At 41.6% G+C, this 26,285-nt stretch overlaps 1 protein-coding gene across 2 annotated transcripts in view; it reads right to left on the bottom strand.

Moving 5' to 3' along the window:
* CDH20 (cadherin 20) overlaps positions 1-26,285 on the bottom strand; it is a 118,724-nt gene that overhangs the window by 3,587 nt on the left and 88,852 nt on the right. For both annotated transcript variants that reach the window (XM_066559370.1, XM_066559379.1), the window contains 7 exons: positions 25,001-25,120; positions 21,720-21,887; positions 19,706-19,893; positions 14,864-15,117; positions 11,362-11,498; positions 8,747-8,868; positions 6,731-6,848 (listed from right to left, as the gene is read on the bottom strand). In XM_066559370.1, the coding sequence (XP_066415467.1) occupies positions 6,731-6,848; positions 8,747-8,868; positions 11,362-11,498; positions 14,864-15,117; positions 19,706-19,893; positions 21,720-21,887; positions 25,001-25,120 (1,107 nt within the window). The remainder of the gene's footprint in view (positions 1-6,730; positions 6,849-8,746; positions 8,869-11,361; positions 11,499-14,863; positions 15,118-19,705; positions 19,894-21,719; positions 21,888-25,000; positions 25,121-26,285) is intronic.

Consider the following 26,285-nt stretch of genomic DNA (forward strand, 5'->3'; position numbering starts at 1 on the left):
TTATGCTCAGCAGCTTTTCTAGGTCTCAGACGCTGCCACCATTTTGGAGATGCTGGCATATGACCTTTGTGGACTTGTGATGGTACTCTGTGGTTTTTGATACATGGCATGATCATCTGCTTGAGGCAACAAGGGGACAAAGGAAAAAACCGAGCTTGCTACCCTAAAGCAGCAGCGAGTTGAAAATTCACAATTAAACATTTTTTCTGTGAAGTACATGCAATTTCTTTAGTACTTCTGCCATAGAAAAAAGCCAGAATGCTTTGTGTCATCGTCAGAATTATTCTGCTTTGATTTGACCATTCTGCTTCATTTAGTGTGACTGCTTGTTTTTATAAGAACTTAAATCAAAAGGAATCAAAATGATGCTGCTGACAAAAATAGTAAAAGAGTGACCTAACAGCCAGTTGCTGTTGGCCATTTAAAGGGAAATTCCTACCTTTGGGGCTTTTTCCTTCATATTCAACATGCTTATTAAAATGTCAACATTTACCAGTGGCATTTGAATTCCTTTCTATCTCCTCCCTCAAATTTCTCAGAATGTGCACCAAGTTTCCTAATCTAAAAAAATGGAAAAAAAGTGAAAAATGGATTCAGGAGCTTGTTCTCAATTCTCATCTCAGGATGCCAAAGCATAAAGTCTTTGGAGATGAGTGTTGATTTTTTCAGTGCTTTTGGAAAGTGCAGGACTGAATGTCTCCAGTGTGATCTGAGTCACCAAAGAGACTAAAGAAACTTGCATGAAAATTGTCTTTTCTTGCAAACATGTCTGCAAGGCTAGGGCCAAGAAAGATTACTGGGGGAACAGTACAGGTACTTTTTCTCTTTGGCAAACCTACGAGCTCTGATTCTCTGCACTGATGCTGTGGCAGTTTTTGGGAAATTATCTTCATGCAGTTTCTTTTACTACTTAGTTTTATTTCCTGTTCCAAAGAGGTCACACAGTCTGGCCATCTGCATCTCCAGGTTGTTACCAATGTACATTTACTATGCTTGAAAATGCAGGATGCTGAGCAGCTCTCCCAGGTGCATTAGCACAATGGGATTGCTGCCTGGAAAAGGCAACAAACCTTCTGATCACAGGTAGACTCTGAAAAAACCTAAAATATTAACATAGAAGTGTTCAATTTCCTTATTATTCCTCTGTCCATTCTCTGCTAAGATTTAAATCTTGGCTGATTTTTTTTTCAGTGTAGATACTCAGGTTACATGCAGATAAATTCAGCTATATGATCTACTGTAGTCTAGACACCAAAAATGATTTGATGGCTTTTTGAAGGGAAATCAGGAGCTTCATGTACAGCTAAGATTTAAACCTTAGAATGGAATATAGGCAAACCAAGCTAGATTAGCCAGATTTGTCTCTTTGACTTAAACTATGGCCGAAGTTACAAACTTTGTGCCTCTAATCTTATGGCATCAGAGAGTACAGGCACACCTAAGTATTGAGATATCAGGTTCCATGGTTTGTGAGATCAATTTGAATTTGTGACATGTTTTTAAAAAGAATCTCAGGGTCTTTTTCCTTGCACGTCAATGACATTTCAAGCTTTTACTCTAAAACCATAAAATTCTGAAATGTGCTACATGTCTGCATGCAAATATACAGTGAAATTGTAGTGTCTTGTTAAATCGTGTGGTCCTAAGAGCTGGAGCTTTGAGGAAAAAACACCAGGTGCAAAATAAAATCCCAAAGTTGCTTAAAACTGGTTATGTGTCAGTGTTTACTGATTTCACCTTTGATATGCAGTGCAGCTCTGAGTGTGTGCAGTGGGTATGGACAAACATTAGTAGGTCTCTTCCTAGGAACAAACAATAGGACAAGAGGAAACGGCCTCAAGTTGTGCTAGGGGAGGCTTGGATATCAGGAATAATTTCTTCACTGAATGGATGGTCAGGCATTGGAGAAGGCTGTCCAGGGAAGTGTTTGAGTCACCGTCTCTGGAGACATTCAAAAGATGTGTAGATGGGGCACTTAGGGCCATGGTTTAGTGGGGGACCCAGAAGCATTAGATTAACAGTTGGACTCAATGATTTTGGAGGCATTTTCCAACCTAAATGATTCAGGAATGTGTCCCAAAGCTCATCAGAGAGCAGTACCCTGTGCCTCCCATGGGTTCTGGGCAAAGGGAATGCTGTGTACAGGAGCCCTTGCCTGCTCAAACCTTTCCCTTCTCTCTACTGGGGCACATACAAGCGCTTTCTCTCCCTTGGCCTGTTTATGTGCCCTCTATATATGCTCCACAGTTATTAATATCACATCTTTTCATCACTGGGCCAGTTTTGGCATGAGGAAAATCAACCCAAAGGCAGAAAGTGGCAAAGTGCTTTTATGCTGTGTCAATGAAAATACTTGAGTCACCCTAACTGGAGTAATTTGGTTGTATTTCTCTTTTCTGGGTGAAAGATTCACTTTCTTTAAACTGACTTACACTAGAAGTCACAGCTTCTATTCAGGTGACAGCAAACCTTCATTTCATGTAAAATTGCTCTTTGTGAGAGAGAAAAAGATTAATTATTCTGAGCTGGTCATACTCTGCCTGCTAAAGAAGTCACAAGCTGTTGACAGAAGCTGTGCAAAATCAGCTAGTGAGAGATCTCAAGGGTTTTTAACCACTCTTTTTTCAGGCCAAACCCAAGTTTCTATAATCTAATATTGAAAGATATATATGTATATATACCTCTGCTGTGATGCCCTGACCATATCATCCAGGTCTTAAATGTTCTTGGTAATTAAATTCTCTTTGTAACTCCCAGGATTACATTCTGGGCCTTTTGCTTCATTTTGCTTTGTACTAGGCAGGCATCCAAATCATGCCTGAAGAATTGTTCTACCTGTTACTCTGCAAGTGAAATACATTGGTACCAAAGCTTGTTGTGTGACTCATCAAAATCCAATGTGATTTGACGTGCTAGCGCAGTGTGAAGGATGAGCTGGAACGTGATGCAGCATGGCAGAGACTGGAATACACAATTTTATTCCAAATTTGATATCTGCTAAGCCCCAGCCATCAAGAGAAGAGGGCTTGTGAGGACACGAAAGCCCTTCTTTTCAAAAAGAAAAAGCAGGCCTGATAAGAATGCACAATATTTTTCCTCTCAGCATCCAGCACAGCAACTTTGGCTCATAGAGTCTGGCTGGCAGCACTTAGCTCCAGCACTGGGCAGAGATGCTGAAGATTGCAGCATAGTTGGTTCCACGTTTGTGTGAAAACTGAGCTTCCCACAGGTCTGCAGGCTGGTGTCTTCACGTGGTTGTAAGAACAAGCCAGGCAGCACCATCTTCCTGCAGTTTTCTGCCTCTCTGGAAATGATGTACCTCTCTGGAGAGGTCAGGGGACCACTGTGTAGGTCCCAACCTAACCAATGCTCTTCTCAGAAGAAAGGCTTGGTTTCTTTCTGCACACACCTGTAGAAGAGCTGGGGATGATTAGCCTGTTAAACTTTAAACCTGATTGTAGTAATTATGAAGATCTAGGAATAATATAAAGAAATACTCCATCAGGAGTGGGAGAAAGAAGACAAGGAAGCAGGCAATCTAGACACGACTGGGTTGGGGAAAGAGTCACAACTTTTCCTGAGGATTTTCAGCTCACTGCTTACATGTGTGAAGTAAACCACAGATTTAGGGAAGGTAGAAATAGCTCAAATTTTTTCTTAGGACAAATTTAATTGCATTGCAAAGGGCTGCCAGGATACCAGGCCTGGTGGGGGTATGACAGATCCTGATTCTGCACCTATTATAAAAGTCTTCTGTCTCCTACGGTTCCTGGCTCCCAAAGATGGAGGGCGGTGATCGAGGTTCAACAGAAGATAAGCTCAGAGTTTAATCTAGAAATGCAGTAAGCTTATTTTGTTGCTCATTCTTACAGCAAGCCTCTCTTTCTGACTTATTCCCAGCATAGTCTCCCCTGGAAGAAGGTGGAAGGAGGATGTCCTGCCAATGCCCTACAGCAGACACCAAAGTGATGGGAGACTCCAGCTCAATTCCCTGCTTCACCCCATTTTTCCTATAAGGCCTTGAGAAGCCATTTGTGCCCAGATTGTTGCAGCTACTTATCATGTCTATTTCTCACTGGTTTTACTGAACTCAAAGAGAACCCAGCATGTAAGTAGCTTAATTTCTCCTTGCCCTAGATCCCCATCTATAAAGGAGAACAATAGGATTTCTCTGTCTGCTGAAGATATGCAAAGAATGAATAGACTGAAGAAGTTCTCAGAGACCAGAATTACAAGGGCCAAAAAAAATGTAAAACAGCTCATCAGAATGCAAACTGTGATCTATCTGTTGCTCAGTATAAATCAAGGTTTTAATTGTTGCCAAGGAGGCTCCATGTCTTGCAGTTTCTCTTACTGCTATATTGGACAACCAAGTAATCAGCACAATTGCTAATCTTAACAGCGCTTTCCCACAGCCTGGGAAGCATTCCTGTCTCGTGTTTATGGGCACAGGCTGTGACTAGCAAAGTGTGTTCTGTTTCTTGTCTAGCCCCCCTGTGACAAACAGTATAGCTACCCCCTCTGTGCCCAAGTTACATGATTTGTATGGCTCTTAGTGGCCCCTTGATGAAAATATAAGCATAAATTACTTTTACTGAAATGACTACTGCTCTCCAAATTTCTGAGGCAGTAAATAAACCCTTAATCATAGAATCATAGAATATGCTGTGTTGTAAGGGAGCTCTTCAGGATGAGTCCAACTCCTGGCCCTGCACAGGATACACCAAGAGTCACACTGTGTGCCTGACAGCTTTGCCCAAGTGCTTCTTGAACTGAGACAGGTTTGGTGCTGTGACCACTTCCCTGGGGAGCCTTTCCAGTGCTCGTACAGCCTCTGGGTGAAAAACATCTTCCTCATAGCCAACCTAAAACTTCCCTGACTTAGTTTAATGCTGTTTTGGTCAGTCCTGTCACTGGTCACCAGAGAGAAGAGATCAGTACCTGCCCCTCTGCTTCCCTTCACAAGGAAATGATAGTCTGCAATGAGGTCTCCCTCAGTCTCCTCCAGGATGATCAGACCAGGTGACCCCAGCTGCACCTTATACAGCTTCCCCTAAAATCCTTCACCATCCTCATGGCCCTTCTTTTGGATGCTCTCTAATAGCTTAATATTCTTATACTATGTTTTACTATGTGGATCATTCAAATAGTCAGTGGTTTGATACTTATAATTTTTATTTCATATTAGTAACTAATAGTACCTTAAGCTTCTTGTGATAATTATATATATATATATGTATATGTATATATGTATATGGAAAACTGGTATTTTATAGAGAGTGGGAGGCACAGCGATTCAGTCACTGCTGTCACTATAAATTATTGCAAGCATGGCCTGAGACAGAAAAAGTGCATCTGATGCTGGGAGTTTTGCGAGTTTCTTTTTTTAGAACGATGCCTTGAGGATGAAATGAGCTTTCTTTGCCAAATGCTTTAGCAATAGTTGTGTTATATTTGTTCATTTATTTTGGCAATATATACTCACAGATAAAAAAGATAAGGAGAGAAAAAAGGGGATAAAAATGAAGGAAATTGTGTGGGGAGCCTTCAGGGACACTATAGAGAAAAATACTTTTGGGATGAAAGAGCATGCTGTGGAGGAGGCTCCAGACACTGCAAGTACCATGCTTTAAGACGTGTTTGGTAAGTGAATGCATGGGATTCTTTAGAAGCCTTTCTGTTGCTCTTTCATATGCCTGGAGTGGCCCAGATAGCGGCTTATGGAAGTAAGTGTGGCAAGCAGGCGTGTGTGGGAGCAAGGCTGGGCTTGGAGGCTGGCCATAGATGCTGCAGGTGGCTAGTCTTTCTCTCCATTTATTCTGGAATTGCTTGCTGATTCGTGGTATTTTACACACTAAACTCATACTGAAACCCAGCCCCTCAATACTGACTTTCCAAGCTCTGCACCAGGTCACTCAAGGTCATCCCTCTTTCCTAATGAAGGCTGGTGTGGGCCTGATTTTAGCCATGGAAATCATCTATCAACAGCAGTCATGCAAAGGCCTGCTATGGCAGGACTTTCCTGCAGGCTCCAAAACCACCAAAGCTTTCCCCAAAAAATCAAATTCCACTGGTTGAAATGCTCAAATGCCAGTGATTTGCCATGAGTCTTCCCACTGGTGTTTCAGTTTCTACTTAGGTCATCTTACACAGACCTTTAGCTGTACACCAAGTTACTTCCCCAAGGGTCTGCGAGTCCTCCCTACTTCCCTCTTTCTCTAGGGAAATGAGGATGTGCAAGGAGAAAGAAAAAAGTGCTTGGGGGAAAAGACTGGAACAGTACAAAAACCTTCCTTTTTTCTGTGCCTGGGAGAAAACATGTAGAGTACAAAAAAAAAAAGAGCAATGTAATTCCCTTCAGATTCGTCTTCTAGTTCCAGTTACTATCCTACCTTTAAGCATCTCCTTTTGAGCAAATGCAATTTCCACTCCGATAATCAGAGATGCCTGCAGCCTGACCAAAAGACGTGAATTTGCACAAAACACTGGCACATTTCCTCGAAAAAGGAAAAGGAGCCTATTGCTAGAGAATATTTATAGAGAAGAAAATATCCTATAACCTTCAAGTGTATTAAGTAATATGTAATTTTATTATTGCCTTTAAGGAGCAGGTGTCAAATGGTATCATTTGAAATGGCAATCTTAACACCCACTGTAAGTCACAGCTTCTCAAGTCCAACTCAGGCATTAGAAATTAGAGTAGCTAACTGTCTGTGTCCACTCTGATTACCTTGATTGTCCCTTAGAGTAAAGTTGGGGTTGTTGGCTGCCTCTGGAGCCAGGCTGTAGTAGAAGTGCTGACCCTCCTGTGGGTCATCTCTGTCAATGGCACTCACTGTCTGGATCAGCTACAAAACACAAGAGAAAAGTAGAAACGGGTGAGAAGCAAAATATTTATAATATAAACAACAATCAAACTGATAACGTGTATTTTATGTCTATAAATATAAGCAACTGGAGCATTTCAATAAAATTGCCTTCCAGAGGTACAATCTTCTCTCAAGAAGAGACTCAAAAACTTGCAGGGGTCATCTATTTTGCTGTGGTCATGCACATCACTTTTAAACGAAGGGATATTCAGTTTACCTCAAATAACAGATGCTTTCCTCTCATGCATCTCTATCTTCTGTTGCACATTTCTTTTTGTCTTTTGGGGGCCCAGGTTTTTCAGAAGATTCATTGTGCATTAGAGAGCTTGTAAGAAAGCTCATACTTACTTTCAGCTTCATTATGCAGGTAGAAAAGGACTTCAGGTTGATTATTTTGCCACTCTTTTAGTTTTAAATCAATAAAATTCTTCCCAAGATGTCAGTGGAAATGAGAGAAAAGCCAACCATGCAGAATGCATATGCAATAAATATCACCAAACTAAAGAAACAAAGACAATGCTAAATGCAGAAAGAGATTTCTTACTTCATTTATAGAGGCTTTGTAAAGTAGGTCTAACAGCTTGAAGCACAATGAGCACTGTCTGAATAAACATTCTGGCATCTTTTTGGACAAGGAATAAATCTTCACCTGGATTTTTTTAACTGGAAAATTATTTTGGGGTTCAAAGGCAAATGTCAGACCCATAAAGGCTCTTTCACCATGTTAAAACTGATTTCAGAACTTTTAAAAATGTGGTAATAGAATTTAGTGTTTCCTGCTGAAGGAAGTAATCCAGATTAGCATTCATAACAATATTGAACTTAAACAGCTTATTACCTAGGACACTCACCCTTCAAAACCAGGAAAAAAGGTCTAGGCAATGACTTCTACTGCCTATATTACTAAAAAGATCTGTAAACTGGTGAGATGAAAATATCCTATATATGATAGTTGTAAGGACAGCAACCCCAGCAGTGAGCAGCTATTTCATTCTGTTTCACACAGCTGGGAGAAGCTTCAGCAAACACACAGTGATACTACTCGTATAACTTTTCCTTCACAGATCATGAGAGGTGTGTCTGTGTGTTTAAGTGCTATTTAAGCTAGTCAGCTTTGCATGAGAAGGCATCAGTCCCCACCGTGGACCCTGGTGGTGGAGCAAGAGGCTCCCTACAAACAATCAGCAGCAGAGCTTGCAGCAGGTCCAGCCAGGGAGAGCTCACATCTATCTCTGGCACTGATGACCTTGTTCAAAGGCTTTGATGTGATTTTGGAACGGAGGAGCAGAATCTTCACCGCTTGCTTGAAGCTGCTCCTTTAGAGTGCATGCAACGGGAATTCTTGTGTTGCTTTTGACTCCCTGTCATCTCCAGTTCACAGCAGAACATATTCTGCTTGGCACCCCTTAGAACCTGATGTACTAAGTTATGTCCAGCTCCCATAAGTCCAGGTATGCTTAAGGCTCTTAAAACATTTAGTAGCAAGCCTTGTCTGTCACACGTGGCCTAAGCTGGTTCTGTGGCACTTCTCATAACACTTCTCCTCTCTTTGATGCTGCTACAGGACACACTGGCTCTTTGCCTGCTGGCACATGCCTAAGGGAAGGCTTTATTTCAGCTATGAAATGTATTGTGCAGTCAGCCTAGAATCTACTTTGGGAGAATAAAAGAAATGTGGGAGAAACAGAAGAGGTACTATATATGATGCTCCTTCCAGTGGGATATTCTTGCCTTTGGAATGAAGCACAGACGGCTGCTGATAAGAGTTCAGATGAAATGTGTGAGTAGCTCTTCCCAACACTCACCCTTCCTGGCATGCTGCCTCCATGTAGGACAGCATATCCTTCCCAACCCCTGGGGGTGCAAGCATTTCTCACCTGGCCTGCTTTGGCATTTTCACAAACAAAAGCTTCATAAAATCTTGCAAACTCTGGCGCGTTATCATTCACATCCAGGACTTTCACTGTCACAGAGACGCTGCCCACCTGTGAGGGGTTATCTGGAAAAGGAAGGTTTAATGTAAGGAAAGGCAGTATGTGGGAAGGGGAAGAGGCTGCTCCTCACTTGGCTCAAGAGGTAAATCAGGTTTTCCACTACTAGCTTGTGCTTGTGCTAAATCACATTTTCCCATTGGCAACTGTGGTGACTTGGGTATTGTGTGACTCAGAGTGAAGCTGCAAATGCTGCTCTATGTCTAGCCTGGCTCCCCATTTAATCACATATTTTACAAACAAAGCAATTCTGTAAAAGACTTCAACCTGGTTCAGTCCAATGAACTATTTCTACAGCAAACGTTTTAGACAATGCCCCATTTTTTTTTATTGTCCTTCAACTGGGCAATACTCTTTGTTGAACCTCCCTACTGATAGCATGATTTAGGAAGGTACTGTTTTAAGGACAGACTTGTTATTTAGAACTTGTTAAAAATGGCAGTTTCTATCTCCAGTTCAGAGATGGTTTTGCTCAAAATTTATGTTCCTTGAACTCAAAAATAGTGTCAAGTCTTTGATACTTTGTACTGAGAGGTTTAAAATGTAATAACACATGAAATTGAACAGAAAAGCTTTCAGTGAAGCTTAAAATTGCAATGAAAATTTTACATTCTGCATGACATCATTTGTGATGTTTCTGTCCCACTGGTGCATTAACTTTCTTTGTCAGTAAATCTGTACATCTTTTCACATATCTTCACAAATTCCAAACTAAGTGGCTACAGAATAATTTGTTTTTCTTACTGTTCTTGTCTGCCCCAAATCGTCTTTCCCCCCTTTATTTAATGATAAAATGAAACTGTAATCATAAAGAAAAAAATATTAAGGGATCAGAAGAAGTGCAAAAATCAAGAAAATTCTTTAATATTAGTATTTAATCTTCTTTTTAGCTGTAGCATTTTCTACATTTACCTCCAAATATATCTCCCTTTATAGCAAGAAATGATATATTCATATAAACAATAGAGAGTTTGCATAAACTCTGGAATTTTTATTAAATGTTCAGTGTACTGCAGTTCACAACATGTATTGCATTGTGTCATTGGGATAATACTCAAACTCTGTTGTTTCTCCCTAATTTGTAATGTAATCCTTCAGCTTCCCACATATGCATACATACATCTTGCTAACACACCTGCTGTTGTGGCAGGTGAATTTACACTCTTAGAAATAATTGATCTGACCTTTAGGGCTATTCAGGAGTGCGGAGCTATGCAATTTTTGAAACTATTCACTAAATTAAAATATTGTGCTGCACATGTACAAAGCAAAACTGACAGAGGATTGATGGAAAGGGATCCAAAGGAAGACATGCCTTCCTATTGCTCTCACCCTCAATGCTGCTACAGGGGCAGCTTTTACAGACTCATGGTATTGCAATAGCCACTGGTGGCTGCAAATAAAAATAGTGTCAAAACAGATGGGGGTGAAATCCCATTCTCTCAACCACTTTCACTACTTAAAAGGGCACAGAAAGGCATCATGCGCTGGAATAGCCTGCAAATATGGGGCAGAGTAACTCCAACTCTTGTGAAATATTTCCCCGGCTTTCAAGCTGGCCGATTGCAATTTGGGCAAACTTGTTGAAACTTTGTTCCTCTCAAAGTGTTCCATATCTCTGGTACAGCCTAGATGTGCAGGAAGCTTTCTGAGACACAAGGAATGACTCAGCTATTGGCACCAAGCTGCAGAAAAGCTGCTGCCCCTCACAGATGAACTGAGATCTTGAGCAAAAGCTATGTGAACGGAAGGAATTTCAGGTGAAGACTAGGTGGACCTTTTATTTGCATATATATCTGAAGCTCCTTTATGAAGCTCACATCTGTGAGCATTTCAAACTCAGCTAAATTTTTCATACTGACACAATGAAATGAGCATTTCCTTCTTCTCACAGCCTTGAAAAATACCCGGCACAGATGAATCCTGAGCTGAGTTTTAGCTCATTGTAAAACCCACATGCATAATGAGTTCAGCATACTCGAAGATCCCAAAGCACTCTGGCCCAAATTATTTATGTAGCAAGCAGATGGCGATGTCATTTACTTGCTGCTGAACCAGAGCAGATTTCAACTAGCGACCTAGCAGTGTAGGATCACTGCTGCCTACCCATCCCTGCACCACTCAATCCTCCCAGGCAGGACTGGCAGCTCTAGCAGCTGTGCAGCCTTTGCAGTATTTTCTTTAGCCTGGCTTTCTGAAGTGAGAGGGCTCTGCCAGAAACACATCAGGAAGAGTTTTAAATAAATCCCTGGAATGCTAATGAATTGAAAAAGAAGGACTCTGCATTTAATTGCCATCCTCTATGCCTCCCACCACCCTGTGAAAATAAGCATAAAAAAATAAATAAAATGCAGTATTCGCTGGTTGATGTCAGAGGAGCAATTCACTTAATGCGCCTTCCCACTCAATGCATAACAATATGTGAACTTTGAATTCAGGTCTCTCAGCCTGCTTTGTCTACTGTATCTCTTTAATCTATGTACAGTCTGCATTCTCCATACTCAGCTCCATGGCCAATACAGTGATGTTGTGCCAAGAAATGTCCTCCCGATCAAGAGGTCTTGCAGTCATCAGTGCTCCTGATGTTATGTCGACATAAAAGAACCGTCCTGGATCACTGCTCCTGTCAATCGAGTATCTGCAAGAGCATATACGAAAAATATTATGCAACCCTTGTGAAAACTGTGTGTTACAGCCACCAAAGTATCCCAGCAGTGGGGACAGTGTCGTACAAAGCAGATCCACATTCTTCCATAACCTAGTTATGTGCTCCTTTGACTTGCATAGGTCCAGAGTGAGATGCTGGAAAAAATTCATGTGGCTAATGGCATTCAGGGCAGTTAGTACTTGAATGGAGCTGGAAGACAGGAAAATGTAGAGGAAGAAGCCTCAAAGTATGGCACAGAACAGTGCAGGAACATCTGCTTTACAGAGAAAATCTGCCAGTGAGGAGTATAATTTCTTTTTCTGAGAGAACTAATTATGCCCTGTCTCTAGGCAAATTCAGACAGGATGAAAATGGCTTCAGATCAGCTCATTCTCTGAGCACCTAGGTTGATGAGGAGGAACCATTCCCTTCCTTTTCTTCTGTATTCTCTCCTTCTTGAGGGGAAAAAGCTCCACCTGCATCCTGAAGCATACTGTTACTGATGGGGCTGTGTCAGCACGAGGGGGATGATGCGTGCCTTTCTCACAGCATCCAGTCAGAAAAAGGCTGATTCATTGTAGTTACTGAGCCTTCCTGACCAATGTTGTGTCAGTTCAGTGCTGGGAACCAGCTTCCTGCACCTCTGAATGGCGGATTGTGGTGGTGCCTGCGGGCCAGAAAACCTGGGCAGGGAGGCAGCTGATGGACAGAGGTAATGCAGTACTCGGGCAAAGGGATGATTTCTCAGGGTGGGTAAAATACTCAGTGTCCTTCACAGGCATTACCTTGCTCTTAAAGGCACTTTATGCAAGCTGCCTTCCCAGCTGACTGGGAGGGAGCATGGCAAGGGATATTTTGGCCAAAGCTACACACAGGCCTCAGCAAATGTCACAGCCTAGAACAGAGACCAGACTTTCTGTCCTTTGTGTTGGTACTTCCATCAGAGTGGATGGGAATTGAAAGCATTATCACAACAGACACTGAACAGGGCTCATTCTTCTGAATTTTCTCCTTTCAGCATGAATGCGTTCACTGGAACAAGCATGACAGCCTTTTCTTTATATAGGGACTTATTAAACCAGGATATAAAACACTATTGAGATATGTTGTTGGGAAATTCCTTTACACTCTTTTTCAGAACAATCAAAGAGGAAGGGATGGCAGGTTTGTATCCTTTTCCCTCCCAGTCCTTCCTAACTCTTCATCAATAAAAAGATTCCTCAGGCATTTGATTTATTTAGACAATAAGTATGAGTGTTCCTATATTTTGGTATAATTATTCTTGTATGAGGGCTATAAAATAATTTCTCTCTGACATTTTAAGGCCAATGAGTATCTGGAATTGACTATAGCCTTGTGATTAGTGGTTCAGAATTAAGCACCGGTGTCAAGAAGCACAGGTGGATCTTTTTCTAGATTCTCCAGCTAAGTTCTCTTGTTAAGTGTACCTGCTCCTGCACACTTGTTTCCACTGTACTATTTAGATAATCTTCCTGAATAATTTAAAAACAATCATGGCATATTTCCAGCCATCAGAATTTCACAGTGTGGGAGCCAGGTACTGGATGCTGGGAAAGTGAGGATTTGAGCCAGGTCACAGTTTAAATTTGAGATGGATTTCAGCTTGTGCAACATAGTAAATCTTTGGGATTATTGTCTTTCTTAGCTTGCCTTGCCCTGTGCAAAGCAAGCCAAGCTGAAGAAGAATTCAGCTTAAAACATTGCCAGATTGATACTGCACGGAGTTGGAATGAATGGAGGAGACCACAGAAAAGGCAAGAACTAATTCTTACTATCTGCATTTTAGACAGTACTACAAATGGTATTTATTATTACTTTTTAAATCTGTTCCTTTACCTCAACATGGGGGAAAAGAAGGGAAGGAATGAGGGAAGAAAGGGCAGTGGAAAAGGAGGAAGGTGGAGAGAAAAGAGGAAGGAAGTTGTCAAAGAACAGAGTTACAAAAGAGTCTGTGCATATTTACAACTATTTTTTTAAATGTATCTTTGTTGATGGATTCTGTGGTTTATAGAATGTTGCTCATCAAGGGCAGTCACTGCAAAGCTCTGAAAAAAACTAAGAAAAAACTCATTAAAAATAACAATGATCAATTCTACCCTCTGATAGTCCTCAGAATTATTCTTATACTATTTTAAGCAGATTAGCAGAGAGCTTTTTGCATTGCAGGGTTTAGATGATGCCAGACAGTATTCAATCAGCAAAATAGGATGCAAATGGAAAAAAGTTTAGGGTAATGAAATTATGATGCAGACAGTATAATAGTTTTACTGAGGAATTTTAGGCAATGTCATGAGAAGTATGATAACCTTATAATGTAGGCAGAAAAGATAGGTATATTAAAGTAGCAGAGATGAAAAAAATAATTAGACCAGCAACACAGAGTGCCATACCATTAAGAAGAACAGGCTTTGTGTCTACTCAGATCTTCTAGCTGAAGCCCACAGGATTGCTCATTTAGATTTTACTTTTTTCAAAAAATCCTAGTACTCAATGTTTCAACTCCCTCCTGTATTTCCCAGGACTGTTCCTGAACACAGGCATCTCAGAAGCTGGGCCAATGCATGGGTACTCAAACAGCAGCTCAACACCTGGAACTCTCAGACGAGAGGAGCAGCCAACCTCCTGGGATAATCAAAGTGCCTGCACTAGTAGGTAGTGAAAATTTCTGTGTGGGCTGGCCTTGGAGAAGAACAGCCTCCTGTGATAAATGGGGCTGGCAGTGGCTGGCAGCCACTATTGAAGAGAGGGCTATGATCACACAAATCTGCTCCTTTGGCTCCTTGCTGAATTGCACCTATGAAGCTCCCATGGTTGTAAATGCACCTTTACCTCTATTACTGCCTTATGGGAATATCTAACTCTGTATCTTTGACCAGACACTAGATAATTTAACAGTTCTTGGATATTTATTAGCATGCATTTGCTCTGCTCCAAAAGTAGCTGCATGTTTGAGCTTGTTGAGAAGGGCAAGCTTTGAAAGAGAAGGGGGAAAAAGGAGAAGCAAGTTGATCCCCTTGCCATCAGGATGGCAGTGGGTCCTCAGCGACGCTGTCAGGTTTTGTGCCAGCACAGGCAAGATTCTGAGGTTTGTTTTTAATGTCAGGACATGCCTGACCAGCTCATTGCAAGGCTTGATGCTGATGTCTTCCACACCACAGAACAGGGGGAGCTCCTGCATCGCTTTGACAGAGCCCTCAGTGTATGAGGTCTGGTTTGCCAAACCCACTGATGACCACTACTGGCTGGAAAGAAGGAGTCCCTCTCACTCACCACTGCCCCACCAACCAGATGTGTTAAGGACTGCTTGTGGGGCAACACACAAAGAGAGGACAGACCTGATGGAGTTGTTGGTCACGTCTGGGTCCTTGGCAGAAATGATCTGTATGGTGGTTCCAATCTCCACATTCTCGGGCACTTCCACGAAGTAGATGCTGGGCTCGAACACAGGAGGCTCATCCACGTCCTCCACACTGATGTGGACAGTGGTGGTGTCACGGAAGGGACCCAGATTCAGGAACCGCATTTCCAGGTGAGGGTTGGCACCCTCTACCTTCAAGGTGTAGCTTTTCTTGCTCTCAAAACTTAAAGGCTGAGGAGAAAAAAATAAATCTACCATCAGGCACACTGAGCCATATCATTATTACTTTTAATTTCAAGTGCAACAAAGATGAATATTTGCAGATGCAGAAAAAGCTTTGAAAGACAGTAGTATTAGAAATGGCACTGTATACGTTTTCTGTCTTGAATTTGATAGCTGAGCTGAAAAGGCCAGGAGAAATACTTGCAGATCACTTCAAAAGACATATTCTTTCATTCTTCTTGCTAAAATGAAAATATAAACAGCCACCCTGCCACTGCATTGTGATTCACACAACGTGTTTCATGCCTCTCTGAGGAAAATACATGAAGAAGCAGACACTAATGGGAGTACCTGAAAATAAGGTAGGCAGCTGGTTCCTCAAAAATGGGCCCAGTGGCAGGAACAAGGATGCTCACACAGGAAGTAGAGGTCCCAGTTAGCATCCTCTTTTTTCCCCTGAGGACACCAGAGTCTTGTCTCCAAGACCCCTGTTTGCCAAGCTGGTAAGGGGCTCCAGTGGGAGTAGGGAACATGGTCAGCCTCTCTTTCAAGTTCTTGTTCCAGTTTTTATCCATAATCCATCCTTCCTAGAAGTGAGGTTTTTTTCACCTCCTCCTTTCAGTAAGTATTCTAAACATGGGTTGATCATCCAGGTGTAATGAGTGCTAGGATTTGAATCTGTTCCCTACCTAGAGAACAGATTAATTTCAAAGCAGTTTAATTATAAAGTATTCCTGATATCTTCCTCTGGGAACTCTTTCACTTCATATGAAATGTGAAATATTAAATACTCAAGTATTATTTGAAGCAGGGAGTGAGAATGGTCTCTTTTTCCCTTTTCCCTTTTCTTTCCTTTCCGAGACAATGGATAAAGGGGGCCAGCTTACTCTGTTAGTAGTTACCTGAATTTGATTTCCTATCTAGATAAAACTACTTATTTGGTATACATGGATATAGAAGTAATTAATGCTGACACTGAACCTCTCAATAAATAAATTTTTCATCTCCCTTCCACCTTCTTTTTACAGATCCCTGAAGAAAATAAGGCATCTCCAAAACCTTCTTTAGATCTGAATGAAAAATTCCATATTTAATGTACTACTTACCAGTCTTGGTAAGAGATTACAGTAAGGATTTGACAAACCAGTATGGAAGGGTCAGTCCAAAATATAAAAAAATGCCACCAGATGAAGTACAGCTCACAGAGGATACAGTCACACTTCTCAAGTTGCAGTCAGAAGTTGCAAGCAATTGCAGTGTGGTTAAATGGCCACAACCCCTTACTTGGATAATCTGGGCAGGTCTGATGCTGAAAACCAGCACAGTGAACTCCCTCAGCTTGTACAGATTCTGAGCAAGACAAATCTTGTACCAGGAAAGAAATGGCTAATCTCAGGGTCACCCAGCGGGGCATACCCCTCTTTGCTATATGAGTAGTTTTCAAATAGAGCAGCTTTATATGGACATAAGGATTTGAGCCTCATGTATGGAATTACCACACACAGCAGCAGTTCATTTCGACTGCAGTAAGATATCTACTGTTTCCATCCAATCCCTTTGCTTCTTCTATTCAGCTCTTTCTATTTGAAGACCAATCACCAGACTGACACATGGAGATGGGAAGCAAAATAAAAGAGAAGGAGGATGCCAAAGCAATTGGAAGTCAAAGGTACAAAGATCATGACTGGCAGTAAAGTTGTCCTTTGCCAGTCATAACCCACTTCTTTCCTGTCCTGCTCAATGGGGCAGCTGGCCCAGTTCTGCAGCCATGAGGTGTGTATTAGTTTAAGCAGCATCAGCAGAAGATTTCCATGCTCAGGCATGGGCCTCAAAACACCTCCTGGATCCAACCAAGTCTTCAGTACTTGTCTGCTGCCCCAACAGCTTCCTTCTTCAGAAATGGACATGTTGCAGTGACATATGAAAGCTCATGTTTTCACAGGAAATTACCAGTACTGATGTCCTGCATAGGAATGCCTGACTAAAGACTGGCATTCTTGAAATTATAAAACTGAAGATCACTCAGCATTTAGTACATGAGAGTGAGGAATGAAGACTGGAATGGGAACAGGTTTCTGTGCTGGGGACATGATGGTCCAGTATTGCTGGAGATGCTGCTCAGTGAGTGAGGCAGTACAAACTGTGCAGTCTGTGGCAGCAGCTACAAACAAGTGATCTGAAACTTGCTCCTGCTGCCTTTAGCTCCACCTGGTACATCAGCGACTACTACAGGCATAGCACTTGTCAGCTAGGGTTTGGTGAGGTCTACAAATGTAATATCCCTGGCTGCAGAGTCATTATTATCTACCAGTTGTGTATTTATGAGTTGTAAAATAGCAGTAAGATATTCACAGGATCAAGTTTCACTTATTGTCCATCTGGCAAGGAATGTGCAATGCAAAGGTCCCTAAACATAAACTAAGAAAGAGGCTATTATATTGAATTGTTTCCCAGGTGAAGAAAACTGCATGAGAAACACTGTGTGCACACTAAAAAGCTAAGTTATAAAAAAAGCAGTTAAATCACAGACAGAATTAACAGCTATAAAACCCAATTACATTATTAAAACACATAATCACCTAGATCAAGTCATGAGAAAAATCAGACAAGTGTGCTAGACCACTGAATTTTTGATGCTCCTGTTTGCCTTCATTGCCAAAGATGACTTTCCCTCCCTTTTCTCTCCTGTGCTAATGCCTCAGCACAACTGTCCCCCTCATCAGATTTTTCTCCCATGGGTGCATTCAAACCTCTTCCCAATGCTGGTCCCATGGGGAGGACAGGCAAGTTACCTACTCCTGTGAACTTAGCATGCTGCAAAACACAGTGAAGAGGAGAGGCAGCCCATGGAAAGTTCTCCTCGTCCTTGTCCTCTTTCTGCCAGCGCTGACACAGGCACTGAGAGGTGGCACCATGCAGGGGCGAATTTAGCAAGACCCACTGTGAGAAAGTGATTGATCAGGCAATGTCAGGGAAGGAAGGCAGGACAGGACAGGGCTCTCCTGTGTGCTGTGCTGGCTGGGTAACCCACTGCCTTCCATGGGCAGTGCAGAAGGGAAAGCAGGCAGAAGAGGAAGGTAGGGTGAACATCACTCTCCCAGGCAGGCAGCCTGGAAGGTACTGTAAATCTTCAGGAGGTGCTCAACAATTTGTGGGATTAGTAGGCTGATAAGTAGCCACAACACCACAAGCAACAGTCTTGTCAGTAACTGTATGTTCTGGCTTTCTGATGCCTGTGTTAGAAGTGCTAATTATTTTGCTTGGGAAATCTGTAAAGAAAAATTAAAGGGGAAGTTTTGCTTACTTTTAAAAAAGATTTCATTCTTGGTTTAGAAATTCTCTCTTCCCTCTCTTCCCATTTTGATATCCTTTTATATTGACACTGGTTGATTTTTTTTTTTTTGAGGGGATTCAAAGGACAACTTTCCCAGTGTTTGGCTATTGATAATCTCAGCATTACATAAAGCTGGAGACATATATAAAATATTACAAATGTTTGTGTACAGTAGGTGGATTGAGCAATATGTACCTGATGCCAGTATATATCTGGTATGATTGATACCATACATTTTGTAACTCCTCGGGACATACATGAACATGTAGCAAAATTGAATTCCTAATAGCAAAGGTCAAGCTTATTGACACATTTACTGCAAAGAAACTATTTTGTTTCATTGATAAATGAGTGGAAAATTACATCAGAGTTTGCATTCAACATCTATTTCATTCCAGACGATATGCTTAACTTTAGGGACTAATATGTACAAAAAAAGAGCTGGGGAAAGGTGACCATAAATACATGCTTAAATGCTTTGCTCTAGGGCATACAGGCTTGCAAGGTCAAAGCTCTCCCCTGTATTGTTCCATTTTAGTGCACAATTTAATCCCAGGCCATTTAAATGGAAACTATACTTCCTTATTAGTACACTAGATATGCTTAGGCAGAAATATGGTTACAATTTCATAACCTAGAAACAGAGTTGAACTTCTAACATTTATGTATGATTGTAGAATAAATATCCCATAGCAGGGAGCCTAAGCAAAATACTCAATGCCTTCCTGCATAGACTGTGGTACAGAGTACCAGCAGTTTCACAGCTGCCATTTTAGAGACAGCTTCCTCTAGACTAATTAACATTTATGGATCTTCAAGCAGCAATTAAAAAAAAAATAAACATTGCCTGGGTTTTATTGGTTTATAAATAATTCCAGGGCATGCTTTATTATTGTTTGTGGAACACCACAGTGAAAAATATGTACAGTTCAAATGCAAATATTGATCTAATATCTTGCATTGTAGGATAATTAAGCTACAGAGAATATTTAAATAGATAAATAAGGAGTCAGAGCATTCCTTTGGTGGGAAAAGACATGTTTATGTTAATGATGTTCCCTCTTTATAAAAGTTGTTCTTAGGAATGCAGTCTGCTTTCATATTTTAGCAATAAATGTTAAAGAAATTGTGTTTTACAGCCAGAAAGGGGCTACTGTCACATAATGGGAACCAAGTTATTGCAGGCGTAGGGAATATTCCACAGATAAAATGTAACCAGGACAGTTAGCCATATAAATCACTATAAAAAGGAAACTTTTTTACCTTTCTTACAGTGATGATGCCAACTTGGTAATTAGGATCAGTGTTAATATCAAAGACATCCAGTCCATCTCCATCCACAAGGCTGTATTTCATCTCTGCATTAATGCCTTCGTCCAGGTCTTTAGCAACCACACGGCCCACGGTGGAGCTGATGGGAGCAGACTCCAGCACACTCATCTGATAATGCTCTGGCACAAGCAGCACACAGGGAGAGAGGGGAAAAACAGGCTGTGAAGAGGAACCAAAACAACTGCAAAGCAATGCAGTGGAACAGGGAGGCCACGACACTGCATGGCCTGCAGAGAGTCTTTAGCACCTGTGTGCCAAAGCTGTGACAGCCATGTGATTTCCTTTGAAAAGCCACAGCCCAGCTAAATTTCCTGGGGAAGTTTTATTTAGGTGTTTGTTATAGCAACAGGTTCGTTGAATGGGTTTTTTTAAAGACAGCAATACATCTGAAGATAGGAACTTCAACTAGAAAAATAGGGCAATTAGCACTAGTGCTGTTGCAGCCATGATATAAAGCAGGATATGGAACAGATTTAATAGGACAGGCATCTCTTTATTTGATCAGTTTGTACAGCAGGACTAAACAAGTTTTGAGCACCACAAATCCTTTCTCAAGTCCCTACAAAATTCTTTTCAGCCCTGAAGAAGGAATTTACCAGTTATTCTATTAAAATGTATTGCCTCTCCCTACAAATACTATCTTGACCACATTTGTTGCATTGCTAATTTGCTTAACAGCAAGAGTGGGGAAAGAACGACCTGCTATTTTAAAAGTGTATTTTGAAAATATAAATGCTGTACCTAAAATACTTCTCTGGCATCATGCTTTACTTTCAAACCTTCCTTGATGCACCCCCTCTGTTGATTGCACCAACTTTAGAAGGCTATTTTAAGCATAAGAAAGCAGAATAACACCAAGGATGGGGTTTGATGAATTGTAATTTTTCTTAATCAAAAGTTTGATATCAGTTACAATTCATGACACTTTCAAAACACAGCTGGCAATGGCGTGCTCAAGAAGTTGCTCTAACAGAAGAAAAGTGGAAGTTGAGAGTTCTTGCTGATCCTAGTGGAATACTTTGATTTACCAGTGCAACATGCAGTAACAGATGGAGAAGAAGAATACTATCAAAAAGAACTGCGGGAGTTTGCATTACTCAGCTAAATGGGAAAACCGTCAAAACCAAAATGGCCTAAGATTGATTTACACCACTAAAAGAATCCGTTTTCTTTAAAAATCCTAAATTACATCCCTTGGAAGATTTAGTCCAATCAAAACTGAAAAGCTTCTTTCAAATTTTTAATGGCAATATAGAATTATGTAAATGAATGTGATAAAAATCTTATTAACAAAGGGCAAAATATTGCAAATCTTGTTTTGAAGTTCACTTTTGTAAATACAAAGTTGTGTTTCTGGTAAGAGTGGAGCTGCCTATTTTTGTATCCATTAAGTATGGCTGTTACATATTTTAGGGTTTAACTGTATATTGCCAAGGTTTAGATGAACCTTTCCTGGAGAACAGCCTGTGTGACAACTCACTCCACACTGGCAGCACAGCTCCCAGACGCTCCCCTGCTGTGGCCTGGCTGGAGTGTTGAATGAATTATCTTTCAACTTCCAGCACCACCACATGTCCCTGATTTGAGAGACATCCTCTTGAGATAGGATGAAAAGACAATCAGAGCAGCAATTAGTAGCCAAAGGCAATGGCCATGAGCAGTCTAAAAACAAAAGTTCTCCTTCCTGCCTTTTTCTGTAAATTAATTTCCCATCCTTTTAAAAAAAAAGTGTTGTTTTTGATCATTTTGGAGGTCAGAAACTTTTTCTGAAAGGCAAGGTGTTGAATAATTCCTTTTGACGTTTTTTTAAGGAGAGTTCCATATCAAATCTGAAATTCTGCCCATCTCTAGCTGTCACTATCCTGAGTTTGAAAATGGCTGTCATGAGAGCAAACACAAAACTCAGCCACCCCTTTTTTCCTGTCGTGGCCCCAAGTGTACTCACTCTGTGGAAATCTGGGTGGATTGTCATTGACATCAGAGAGAGAGATGTTGACTGTGGTTGTTCCAGCTAATCCTCCCAGCTGTCCACCCATATCCTTGGCCTGGATAATCACTTCGTAATATTCTTTTGCTTCTCGGTCCATGTTCATTAGAGCTGTTCTAATTAAGCCTGAGATTGAGGGTGGAAAGGCATTTGGGGAACAAAAGAAAATGGCTGTTAGAGAATACACGAAGAGGGTAGAGGGCTCTTGCTCCTGAATCCTACTCTCTGTGTCAAGAATGACTCCAGGCTCTGCGCTAAGTCCCACCTTTCCTGGCAGAGTAAAACTCACCCAAGTGGAATCTAGGTTAACAGAAGGTGTGAATTTTAAAGAAGCCAGTTAAAATGCATCAGCTCCGGGACAGGCTGCACGTTCAAAATTAAAATGTTGCTTTCCAAGGAAAAGCTTTTTGGGAACAGTGCGCTAGGTCGAATTAAAGGCTCTGCTGAGAATGACAAACTCTGCACATCACTGGAAGTGATGTGCTTTGTTAAAAGATCCATCAAGACAAGTTTTCCAGAGCACGCAGTCCTAGAGACCACCTGGCAGGAGCCCAGGGGCTTTGCTCCGGGACCCAGGCTGGGGCTGTGAGTGCAGAGTGCGGGGAGACACCGCTACTCCCGCTCCGGAGGGGCCACCGTGCTCCCCCAGACCGCAGGGCGTCCCTTCCCTTCGGGGTAACACTTCTGCGAGAGGACATCAGGTGGCAGCAACACTTCTCTTATGGAGGTTGCGAGCGCCGGCCCGGGCAGCGCCGCGGGACTGCCGGGCGCTCCTTCCTGGGCGCTGCCGCTGTGCCCGGGACAGCTCCGTGTCCCCCGGCTGTCCTCCTGCAGCCCTCCCGGCCCCAGCCAGCCTCACAGCACCTCCGGGTGCTCCCTCGAGCAGCCGGCAGTGCAGCCCGGGGATGCGCTGCCATGGGATAATCCCTTGCTAGCGACACGTTTGGGATGTCCTTAGGGTGGGGGCAGGCGCGCCAGCCCCAGGCACCATCCCAGTCGCACGGTTCAACAGGCAGCACTTGCACATCAAGACACTATTAACTTGACTGATCTGCATTTAGCCTTTATTTTTAGCAGAAAGACAATGTATGGGTTTAATAAAAAAGCAGTAAAAAGATATTGTGTTGGCAATTATTGCTGTGTGTGAAGGGAAGAAATAGTGACCGGTATGGAACAGCTCGCAGTGCACTGCTTTAATCTTCGTGTGTGGGGCCCTTCAGAGTCCCATCCTGCAAAGCTGAGTGCCTCCTGTGAAGTGCTGTATTTCCTCAGCTCCCATGGATATATAAATAATATATGAAAATACTTAGCATTTTGGGAATTATTTTCTACATATATGAACACTTTGTAGGGAATTTCCACTCTTGGCTTGAGCTAAAAAAAGACATCAGTGCCTAAACTCCAGGCTCTGCCATGCCTATCTTTGGGGCCTCCAGTCCCTAGAGGACACCAGGACTCAGAACCAGATCAGGTATCCAGAGATGCAGCAATGCAGAGCAGGGAGCATCTGGTGCTGCTGCACACAGTCAGTCAGCAAAGAAATGCTGAGGATGGTGGTGAACATAAAACCCATACTTAAGGCATGGGAAAGGCTATGGGAAAGGTTAAGGTCCTCAGGTCTGCCAAAGAAATGTACTGGAACCATTTCTTTCACTAAAGTGAGTGAGGTTTGTGCTCTTAAGGAAACAGTAAAGAGCAAAGGTCCTTTTTTTCTATAACAGCAAGATGGTTTCTTAGGAAGTGGGAGAGTTCTTTTATCTTCTAGGAGAATATGATTGTGGTCAGGCTGTAAAAGTGTTCTGGAAAAAGGGAGGAGGAGGCTCTCAACTTTCCTTTGAAGTTGTGCTTTCACAGACACTTGTTCAGCACCTGTGAGGACAGTGATAGAATAGGAATAGGAGCATGCCTCTGGAACCAAGAGTCTGTGTTGGGAGGTAAATGGTAAGGACTCCAAATGCTACTAGAGGAGGACTGTACTGAAATGAGTTGTCCACTATTGGGTGTTTTAATCACTATCTATCAGTACAAAGGAGCTGTTGGTCACTTATGCTCTAGCTCTATTTTAGAAAAACGTCAGAGCTGCAATTGCATTTTGTGAGCTACCAAATCCCACAGGTGAGTTTGCACAGGGGAAGTTGATTACAGTCCTGTGTTTGTCATGGGGAAATGGCTTCTGGCTCACAACAGTGCTTACCCTAAATGGGAGTCCAGTTGCTGGCTGAGGCAGCTAAAGGCTGAGGCATTTCTGAGCCTCTAGAGATGCAGGTCTAAGTGACTGGGAAGTTAATCAGAGGAGAAAAAGACCTTTTCTGGGTTAAATACTGATAAAGTACATGCTTTTGGACTTAAGGGCCTATCTTCTCTATAAGCTGCATTCTAGTGGCTAAATCTGTTCTGGATCTGACCCTGAATATTGATCTTTTGCTTTCTTAGAAATAATTTGGTTCTCAACAAATCTATTATTACACCTTTATTTGTTTGTCGTTGACACCCGATTACAAAGGAGCACTAGTAGCTTTTTTATATTGTAAATATAAACAAAACTGAGAAAATAGCATGCCATATACAAGTTTGTCTTTGGCTAGAGCACCTACACTGTAAACTGCTAACTTTGGAAGAAGTTTATTCAGTGTTTTTCCTATGTTGTCCCCTAGGGCTCTGCAGTGACTATCGTCTCATGAGTTTCTGACCTTAGTGGTACAGATGCCCTTTAGAAACTGTCAAAATCTGTCAGATTCCACTTTTGAATACAAACCTTGGATGTATACAGAAAAGAGAGAGAGAAAGCAAGCGAAACAGAGAGGGTGTCCTATAGATAAATGTAAGGTTATTAACAAGAATACCCTTAGGTAAAACTACTCCAGATAACTGCATCCTTTAGCTTGCACTTTCCAGTCCTGGCTGGTTCATAGATTTTTTTTCCCCCTAAGCCTTGTTATCAACTAGATCTGTTTAAGACATTTTTCAATGATAGAAGCCAAGAGTATTTACAGCACCAAACCTATCCAGATTCTGAGTTGCAGAATATGGTCATTCAAAGGAATATATCACTGCAAAAAGCACATTCTTCTTCTGGAGCTCACTACCACAGCATTACTTTACCCCTCACACAGTGCTGCTCTGTCTTGGCTCCAAGCCACATTTCTCTGACCACAGCTATGATGCACTGCCCTTTTTTTCTGCTTGCAACTTTTTCTTTTGGTTTCCACACTGACTCATTCCCTGATGAAATAACATACCTGTCCGAGAGTCCACAGAGAAATATGGTTGTCCTTGGAGAATACTGTATACGACTCTCGCGCTGTTCCCATAGGTTGGGTCATCAGCATCTGTCGCTGTCACCTGGATAACAGAGGTGCCTGACAAAAAAACCATCAAGGTAAGACTTTGTGGGATAAAGAGCTGGCAGGAAAAGTACACAGTTCAAAGTAAATTGAAATGCCTAACAAGAGCTTTCCCACACCGAACTTTTTCACTTGATGCTCGTAGTGCTTGTACTTATTGTTCATACTTGTAGCTCATTAGCACTAAAGGAATTAATAGGTATTAATTCATCATGCTTCTATAAGAAGATGTAAAAGAGCAAGTACTCTATGGACCACAATTACAGAATTGCTGAACTAAAAGTACTTTGTTATGGTTGACAGAGAGATGGTAATTATATACTGCTTGCTTCTTTTCCCTTGTCTTGATTTTAAATATTTTTAGGAGGCAGCTCAAAGAAGTTCCATAGCTCTGCTGACATAAATCATGAACTGTTTTAACAGGCCCATAGATACTGTAGGTTAACTGAAGGATGGAAATTGTACACAAACAGTGAGCGTGAACAGATGTATCTCAGAGATAATCTCTCTGTGGGACTGCAGTTTACATTGTATGGCCTAAAGATTATACACTGCTGAAGTGCCTTTGCAACCCACACAGAGGCATATATATTTCTTTTTTCAATTGGTTTTCAAGGTCTGCTTCCTCTGAAGCTAGTAATGGCTTGTAGGTGATGTAATTTATCAAGAGCAAGGAGAAGGTGAGGCACAACTGAAGTATGTGTAGGTTTTGACTCCGTAGAATATCAGACAATGCCTTTATGAATGTATCTAGCCTTCTACATAATGTTTTGTGTTACAAACAAATCTGATGTTACTGGATAAGCACTTGAAGATAAATCTGAATTCAAGCTAGCCATTACCATCAAAAAGTATTATTACTGACTGGAACTTCTGTATTTGATGCCTCTCTCTAGCTTTATGTCAACATAATATTGAAGAACGAGAAGTTGAAGCATATCTGTAACTTCAGGACATGAAATTTATATGATATTGTTATCTCTGCAGCAATGTCACAGAGCTGAAAAGCAAACAAAGACAACTCAAAAAGAAAAAAAAAGTCCAAAAACCCAATATTTTATGTGATTATTTGAATTCTTATATGGAAATGATTTCTCCTGACTTGTGTCAGGATAGGAAAATAGGAAGGCTGCTGTTTTTCTTCTGCATTGCAATAACAGGAGTGTCTTCAACATCCCAT

The sequence above is a fragment of the Molothrus aeneus genome, chromosome 1 (genome assembly GCF_037042795.1).
Source record: "Molothrus aeneus isolate 106 chromosome 1, BPBGC_Maene_1.0, whole genome shotgun sequence".
Classification (NCBI taxonomy): domain Eukaryota; kingdom Metazoa; phylum Chordata; class Aves; order Passeriformes; family Icteridae; genus Molothrus; species Molothrus aeneus.